This window comes from Cyprinodon variegatus, unplaced genomic scaffold, assembly GCF_000732505.1.
Source record: "Cyprinodon variegatus isolate N-32 unplaced genomic scaffold, C_variegatus-1.0 Scaffold18, whole genome shotgun sequence".
In the NCBI taxonomy this organism is placed as follows: domain Eukaryota; kingdom Metazoa; phylum Chordata; class Actinopteri; order Cyprinodontiformes; family Cyprinodontidae; genus Cyprinodon; species Cyprinodon variegatus.
Window position 1 is genome coordinate 2,354,689 of NW_015150471.1, and position 9,339 is coordinate 2,364,027.

The window sequence follows — 9,339 nt, forward strand, 5'->3', positions numbered from 1 at the left end:
TATATGTCATCGTTATGCTACGAAATCCCCCGAAAATTCACGAAATTTTGCCATATTTTTATATGTTGATATATTGACGCGGTATCGATCTATTTTACTAACAAAATCTCACAAGAATTTGCAAAATATCACGAGAGTTTGTAACAGTACGATGAAATTTCACGAGATTTTGAAAGTAAAATAGATCGATACCGCGTTTTTAAAAATCAATTTGATATCAGCATATGAAAATATATTTGAGTATATTATTTTTCAAAGTGTCAGAAATGGATAAGAAAACTGCTATTTTCAATGACTACTTATTTTTGTCCAGCTTTAACATCAGTATCGATATCGGTTATCGGCTACATGAGTTTTAAAATATCGGCATATCGGATATCGGCCACAATCCCAATATCCCAAATTTATAACAATGGAAAAGTTGTTTTTAATGTGAAAATTGTGAGAAAAAGATCCAAAGGTGATAAAACCTTTAGAAAATATAACTTTTTTGACACAAAACCATAATTTTTTTTTTACCTCAGAGCAAATCACAGGCAGACAGATTTAAATATTTATAATTGATGAGTTGTAAACATTGGATTGAGATGTATAATCACATTTATCTGATTTGAGAGGAATCCAGTCTGTCCACAGAGAAACAGAGGGAGCAGGTGGGGGGGTTATCCCTTAATCTACAGACCTGTCAACTCTGACGTAGCATTTAAGGCAGGTGTGGGGCTGCGTATATTACACACTGGATCCTGTGTGTGTGTGTTTGTGTATGGAGGCCTAAATAGGGGTCAAGGAGAGCCCAGCCTATCATTAGGTGGTGCAGAGTGACGCTTGTGTCACTCTGCTTAAAGCCCAGCAGTGAAGGCTAGTCCGATCAGAGTTTCTCTCCCCTTTAAAAAAGAAAAAAAAAGCTGTAAAAGTTGTTTCAGCTACGTCTGGTGAAAGGGCAGATCTCTCCACTCCTGAAGATATTAGTTATTGTTGTTTTCATTTAGCAGGCTGGGATGATCAAAGTCAACTTTTTGACTTTTGATTTCTCTTGAGAAAGTTGTGAAACTGATGACAAAATAATTGGATTGAAGAAAAATGCAGGATCCTTTAGGAACAGCAGATTATCTTTTCCTCCTCGGAATGAAAGCTTATCTTTCTCTCACCCTCTTCTGCTCGTCCTCTGCGTCTGCAAACAGCTTCCTGATGTTGGCCTCCGACTCTCCGACGTACTTGTTGAGAATCTCCGGACCGTTGACGATCTTCGGCTCTCGAGCGTTCAGCATCTTGCCAATCTGCCGCGCCATGAGGGTTTTACCGCAGCCTGGAGGCCCGTAGAGCAGGATTCCCTTCACGTGTTTGCAGCCTAGAGACAGAAACGCGTACAAGAGGAAGTGTTAAGTTAAGCACAGAGGACTTCTTCTATAGAAAAAGAATTTAAACATAAAAAAGGGACAAAAGGGAGAATATAAGGAAGATAGACAGCAGAACCTGTCAGGGAGATTTCTTCCTGAAGATTTCTATGGTTCTGGAAAATATATCTCTTTGGTTTATCTTTGTTTTTCAGCCCAGCAGTAATAAAAGAACCTATTTTCCTAGTTTTGCTCATTCATGCTAAATATGATGAACAGCTCTATGGCATTTTGCACCTGCCCAGTGACATTTAGCCCAGACTAATTGAGCAGCCCCAGATAACCATCAGAGATGGCATTTGGGCGTGCTGAGGGAAAAGCAGCCCCGCTGACAGGTGGGACGGGGCAGAGCACGGCGGGGAAAACTGATGTGCTTGTTTTGGTGCTTTGGAAGACAAAGCTCTGAAGTTTCTGTCCGTCTGCTCGCCTCTCTGGGAGCAAAGGGGAGACAAGGTGAAACTTTCAGACTTTTAGCAGGAACGCCTCCCTGTCAGCACCTGCTACAACCCCCCACATGAATAGCAATTAAAATGTTACCCTTAGCGGGAAGCTCTATCGGTGCACGCCATCTCATTACGAAGGCCACCTGGCTGCAGCCAAAGGGCAGCTCCTGCACACAGCCACCCAGCTTAAGGTCAACTCACCACCACTGCCCCACAGCGCAGCGGGCACGACTCTCTGATTAGCAGAGAGCCCATTTGCCAAACTCAAAGGTCCCAACAGCTTTTCCCAAGACTTCTAGGTGGTATGATGGAGGATTAGGAAGGGCTGTGGGTCTGAGTCACAAACAGGTCTACCTCATGGCTTTCATTAGAGCGAGCTGCTGTCCTTTACTGAGTGAATCATCATGTGATCTGACAGCTGTCAGAGATTTATTAATGAGTGCGTGCAGATGTTTCTGTCAGGGATTTTAGTCATCGCTGTGGCGTGTCCATAAAAGGACACTGCTTTGGCTGTTTGATCAATTCCAGTTTAGCTGATTCAGGGACTTTCCTTCAATTTATTATCTTGTCTGCCTTTACATTGACTCACAGATAAACACTGTTTGACTTATAAATAATACAGTACAGTTCAAATGGAGTACCTAATTAATCATTTGAACCTTTTTTGATTAATTGATTAATAATCGGATGATCAAAGGTTCCTTAAGGAAGATATACACAGTTTTTAAAGTGAACCATTTTGAATGCTAAATGCTTAAGTATTATTTTTTTTACAATGATAGTATAATTACAGCTTTAATTAATGTTTTAGAGTCTCTATACTCAAGTTAACGATTGGTTGATCACTAAATTAGCTATACAATTATTTCAATAATTAATTAATCATGATTAAAGAGGCACTATGTACATTTTTACTGAAAAATATCTTTAGAACAGCCTTTTTTATCTGACTTTTATGATTAAAACTTTGTTTGACACCTCAGTAGTTCAGCATTGATGCATATATAAGACAAAAGATTACTTTTCTTAATTTACTTCGGGCCAGAAGTTCCTGCTCCGTTCGGCCGATGTGAAATCAAGCGCGTTCATGTTAAGCAAACAATCAAAGCATTATATTTTAGATGGATTTTGTGGATACTCAGAAGTGACTGGCATCCAGTTGAACTCAGACAGCAATGGCGACTCACCGTAAGGTTAAGAAAGTAGACAAAAAACTGTTTAAGGTCAAGTGCAAGCTACAAACACGAGCAAATGAGTGCTGCAGCTCTGCGTTTTGTCCACAGGTGGCGGTATCATCAGAAACCTTTGTAACGCTACTTTAATCGGATCGTTTCACTCCTGGATTCAACTACAGACAATTTTTACTGCAGCAGCAAAATCTGACGCTGAGGCTTGCAAAACAAGCATTTAGCCTTTGATTTAATGACATTTAATTAGCAAAAAAAAATAAAAATTAGCATTATGCTGGGTGGTTATGCTGCTAGTGGATGTACTTTATTGCAGAAAAAAGATGGAAATTTTTTTTTTACTTCAATTTAAATTGGCATCTGAACGGTTCAAGATTGGTCTGAAGAACAATGATCCTAAAACAAGCCATTCTCACATAAATTAAAGGTTTGAGATCACCAGAGATTAGGATTCTGCAAACCAAGAAATAAAGGTCCAAAATGACACATGACAGCTGATCTCAGGTCTACAAGCTAGATGGTTTAAAGCTGAAAAGAGTCAATTATTCCAACAGGAAAATGGCTCCAAACAAAAAATATGAACTGTTTGGGGGGGAACAAATGAAGCAGGATAAGCATTAACCTTATTGGGTGGCCTTATAACCCTACTTGTATGTTCTTAAGTCATTCCTCTGCTATAAACGGATAAGACAGAACGGTAAGAAACTATTAACAAATAGGAATTTTAATGGAAAATACTACTGAGGAAAAAATAACAGATTAAATAAAATAATTAAAAGTCCAACATTAACGGTCAGGAGAAAATATGTGGAAGGCTGAGTGAGAAGGAGCATGAGGAGGAGAATTTGAAGGGATTTCCCTTCCATAGAGAAGACTTAACATGTTTTTCAGCACAAGGTGAAGATGAGCAGGACAAGGCAGATAAATAAAAAATGGAGGAAGAGACAGGAGAAGGTGGAGGGGTGGGGGGGAACTCACCCATCTGTTCAACAATGTCTGGAGGGAAGACTCTGGAGGCGAAGGCTCTGCGAAAGATGCCAGAAAACTCCTTGTCAAGGCCTCCGATACCCATCTTCTCAAAGTTCCAGTCGGGGTTGATGATGGACTGCCGAGCATCTCTGGTTTTCGACTTTCCTTCAGGGTGAAAACGGAAAACAAGACACTAAATGTATGACAGACAAGCTGAAACATGACAATCACAGAACATTTCCAACCAGCGTGTACAAGCAGCTGGGCCATCTTTCATTTTTCTTTTCTTTTTCTAATTATGTATAATAGATACAGAGAACCAGAACACTGTTGACTTGGATTTAGTTAAGAGTAGAAGACAAAGCTTTAAAATGCAAATTTTTAAACTTTATACATGTGTTATCTGTATAATAACTTAGAAATGCAAACTGTGTGAGGAGGTTTAGTTTATTCTACTTCTGCCCAACAGATGTTAAGGAACAGGCAAACATATCTGGCTACATGGGTCTTATACTCCCCCTTGTGGCAGTATTGATAATTCCTATATATGGAGAAAAATAAAAAGATTTAAAAAAAAAGATTGTTTCTTTTTTGGTAAACATGTATATTTGCATGTCAATAAAATAGAACATTATTCAAAATGTTAGTTTATTATTTCAATTATAAATGTTTAACATATAAAGTGTGTAGCAAAGAAAGCTATATACAGGGATATTAATGGTAAGTTAGGGAAAATAATAATTTTGAACGGAAGAAACATCTTCTTCATTGTCTTCTGCATTGAATTTCACCATAAATACTTGAATATATGTATGTTTTAGCTCAAATTTTATTTAAATTTTGCTTTCTGGTCACAATTCCTAAATGTTTCAGGTCAATAAAAACACATACCGGTAATCAAAAATTAAATGATTTTATTGACATTTTGAAACAACAGGGGCTAATGGGAAAGAAAAACTTACAACTGGTGGAACTAATGAGTCTTTATAAACACTGTGGAAGAATTTTGGGACATTTTTAAATGCTTTGCTGAACAAAGATCATTCTGAGATTGCATCATCACGCTGTAGTAGCGTACTTGTAAGCGTTAAACAGAACAATTACCAGTTAAGTGGTTATTTGGCTCTTTATCTAATCACCTTACCTTGTTTTCTTTGGCTCCATCATGGGTAACCAAGTTTATATATTTATTTTTCAGTGTATTTCTGTTTTATTTCAATGTTTTTTTTATGGCTGTCAAACTGTATGAACAGTTTTTATTGCATGAAAGACCAGAAAATGTGACCTACAGCCTGCACATGTAGTCTTACTTGTAAATTTAACCGGATCTCATGTGCTTCTCATCAACTGACCTCCTGCCTGAACGGTCTGCTCTATTCTGGATTTATGTGGAGTTTGTGCGGCAAGCGGCAAAAATACAAGAACAGTGTATTTGTTGGTTAAGATTCTCAGTGATCAAGGTCACAGTCATTCTGAAAAAGTTAATAAGTTAATAATCAACTAGACTTTGTTTCCAAGTTTGAAGACATTTCGATTCCGATCTAGGCAGCTTTTCCAATTCAAAACATCAGAATTAGTTCCAGGCTTTATGTTCCTCTCTATAAAGCCTCAGAAGTGAAACATCCTCAAATTGGAAACAAAGGCCAGTGGATTTTTTTTATTTTATTTATTTTTGGTTCCAGTAGTACGCACCATGGTCCAACTGGTGAAACAGTGCTGACTGACTGGAGTTGGGTTCAGCTGTGAAGGCACATTGCAGCTGCACCACATCCAGTGGAACCGAGGGGTAAGACCTTTAGTTCGGTCGTCTGAGCAGCTCTGAGGTTAATTTGCGCTTCTGATCATTGCCCTGCTCCATAAGCCAGGAGCCTGAAATCTGTTGACTGAGCTCTGCCTATCTATAGAGGCAGGTTGTTCCACAGGACGTGGATTAGCTCCTGTGACTGACGACCTGCCTGCAAATGTTTTTGGCCTCCTCCTGGAAAAGTTTAGTAAGACCTGTCTGACTAACTAGAGCAGCTGAACAATTTTAAACTTTAAAAGTGAGCGGCAGGATTTTAAAAACGGGGTAGGGAGCGATTGTGAGTCTTTGGTCACTTCATAATGTCTTTGTGTATCAGTTAAAAGCTGTGCAGCTAAGATTTAAACTACCTGCAAGAACTAAACTGCTTCATCTGAATTTGTCCTCCTTAAAGACAGTTTTGTTTGGCTGGTTGTTTCTAATAAAACTCAATGGTATTTAATGTTTCTTAAACCTTTGGATCATGGCTCACTGTGGTTCACTTGAGTCCAAAAGACTGAAAAATTGATTTATAATTATTATCTTAAATGCTTTCAAGTTGTTTAGCAGCTTTTTATTTCTAATGCATTTTGAATTCAATGTCAATAACATCATAGTGGCTAAAATAAAAATAAAAATGTCAGATTTTACAGAACTGATTCCTTAAGTTTGCAGGCCTAGTGGTTATCAAAACTGGATTTGTCTGTTAGACTGAACTCAAGGTTTTCAAAAAAACTGCGGCTAATAACAGTTTGTTTTTGAACAAGGAAGCAATTACCCTGTCATACATGACCAGGAGGGTTTGGGAAGTGTTTTCCCTTCAATCATTACATCATTTTAAAGGTGCCCAAGTTAGACTAAGATTTAAATCTATCAGATGATCTGAAAAAAAAAAAAAAAAACAGCCCCAGCGAAAACGCAAAAGAAAAAGCAACCATTAGGGGAATGAATAAAACCAACTCACCTATCAAAACAACAGCTGAGGTCTCAGATTTCTCAAAAATCACTTGACTGTTTGTCAGCAATAAACCCACTTTTATCTGTGGACAGAAACAAGAAAGCATAACGTTGGTTTGGATGCATCCAGCAACAAAAAAACGCAGCTTTAACTAGAAGTCAGGACAGGTAAGGACAGATAATAGAAAAACTAACAGCTACCTTCTTTCCCGAAAAGTCAGACATCTTTCCTTCTTTCAGGACACTTGCATCCATGGCGTCCATGTCTTTCACCACCAAGTTGAAGAGCTTTTCAGAAAAACTAAACACCAACTTGAAGAAAGGTAAGAAAAATAAACGGTTTACATTTTACTGAAATCATTATTTAAACCAAATGTTTAGCCCTGACAAAAGGTCCAAAAACCTGCTGGCCAATGGAGAACGCCTGGTTGTAGAAGCGTTGGAGGAACTCGCTGGCCATCTTGTCAGAGTCATAAGCGTTACTGTCGATGTACTTCTTCTGCAGGAAGTCAATTTCCACCGTCATGTTGCTTATGCAGCCTTTGGATTTGTCAAACTTGTAGTTTGTTACTATGGAGAGAACATAAGCAGAAAAGCTTCAGGTTTCCTTCCTGTAACTTTAAAGAGAAGTTAACTATAGTTTCGTCCGTCTCTGTATTCTCTCTTTTTAATTTTAAATGTTTTTAATTTTGAATCACGCTTTTAATTATTTTTAATTGTTTTCTTTCCCTTTTGCTTATAATGTTTTATGTAAAGCACTTTGAATTGTTCTGTACATGAAATGTGCTATACAAATAAACTTGTCTTGCCTTGCCTTGCCTATAGTCATCAATCATCAGATAATAGCTTTGTTGCTCCTTTAATCTGAGCCCAAACGGGCAACAAAGTCCTCTTAAATGTGAGAATGTAGGCAGAAAAAAACATTTTTCATTAATTAACATGAAGTTTCTCTATCAGCCAATCACAGAATTAATCCAAAGCCCTTCATTACTGGGAATAAAAAAAAAGTAGTGTTTAAAGGCATGGTGGAGGATTTTTTGCAAAGTTTTAAAAGAACCGCCTTTTAAAAAAATGCACATGCACAACCTTGTACCCGCCCCCGAAAGGGAACACCTATTAAATGTGTGCGGGAGCGTGCACAAGCCCATTTCTCCTCGTGCACGCTCCATTTAGAAGTTGCTGCTTACATCACTCATACAAGCTTGTATGTAAGCTGGTAAGTGGAAATGGGGACGAGTATGTAGGATAGTCTTACGTTAAGATGTGTGTAAAAAATGTAAATTCCTTTTATTGTCCAACAAAGGGGAAATTCTCTTTATTTAACCCATCCCCTTGGGGTGCAGTGACCTGCCATTGTACAGCTAGCAGGGAGCAGTGTGGGGTTTAGGGTTTTGCTCAGGAACTCAGAGTGGCAATCTGTGGGGATTGAACCGGGTACTTGAAACCTTCTCAGAGCGCAAGCGCACTGCTCTAACCGCTATGCTAACACTCCCTACAAACAGACCTAGATTCTTCTGATCCGTAGTCGGACGCTTTATCCACTGAATCACCAGAATGCTCGAGAACTAGCAGGACCACTTATTTTGATGATCCACCTGGAAACAGAACATCCTCCAATATACTTGATTTTTTGAACTTATTTGTTTTTTTTGTTTAAAATCACAATTTTTTTATTTTTTCTGTGTAAAGCCCTGATTACACTTCTGCAGAAGAGAATCAGGGCCACTGGAAAAAAAAAAAAAGCTAGCTGATTTTTTTTTTATTTTATTTCAGTTTAGTATGGGAAAAAAGTCAGAATTCTGACTTTAATCTCAGAATTTTGGGTCTTAATATAGATGGGCACCATGAAGGAAGAGATGTGGGAGCACTCAGCTTCACTGACAAAGAAGTGAGTTGTTTGGGAGGGCCAGTAACACATTGGTGGAAAATGATGGAATTAGGCAACTTTTTACATGCCCGAGGGGTCCCCTCATTAATGGAGGAGCAGAAGGTCATTAAAACAAGAGAGCTAGTCTCTAAAACAGACATGGTTATGGCTTGATGCTAACATGTTTGTTATCTGTCAGAATTCAGTCAGAATTCAGAGAAAAAAAGTCAGAATTCTGAGATTAAAGTCAGAATTCTGACTTTTTTCCCATATTAAACTGAAATAAAATGTAAAAATCAGTACATTTTTTTTTCCCAGTGGCCCTTTTCCACTTCCTATCTGCTTCACACAAAACAACAACTGCATATCATTAAAGAATGCATAATTGACCGGAAATCGTGTGTAAAAAAAAAAAAAAATCAAGGGATATATATATATATATATATATATGCATTAGCATTTATTTCTATTAATTTTTATGAATACAGGTGAAAAAAAAAACCTTGTCATCTTTGAATCTTTTCCTTCCACTTGACTTTACTCAGTGAGCAGGCTGTTTCATAATCACTATGTTTTATGGCTTAGCCTTCAGTCAGCAGTCTGTCTATGACAGTGTGGCTATAACATGGATATTTAGTACACCATAATAATTTTTTATATACAGGTGCTGGTCATAAAATTAGAATATCATGAAAAAGTAGATTGATTTCAGTAATTCCATTTAAAAAGTGAAACTTGTATA

General features: G+C 37.8%; 1 protein-coding gene across 1 annotated transcript in view; it reads right to left on the reverse strand.

Moving 5' to 3' along the window:
- Positions 1-9,339, reverse strand: part of LOC107093238 (vesicle-fusing ATPase-like) — a 37,857-nt gene that overhangs the window by 16,634 nt on the left and 11,884 nt on the right. The window contains exons 5-9 of the mRNA XM_015388174.1: positions 7,134-7,300; positions 6,932-7,042; positions 6,738-6,813; positions 4,003-4,158; positions 1,149-1,348 (exon numbers count right to left, since the gene is read on the reverse strand). Coding sequence (XP_015243660.1) covers positions 1,149-1,348; positions 4,003-4,158; positions 6,738-6,813; positions 6,932-7,042; positions 7,134-7,300 — 710 coding nt within the window. The remainder of the gene's footprint in view (positions 1-1,148; positions 1,349-4,002; positions 4,159-6,737; positions 6,814-6,931; positions 7,043-7,133; positions 7,301-9,339) is intronic.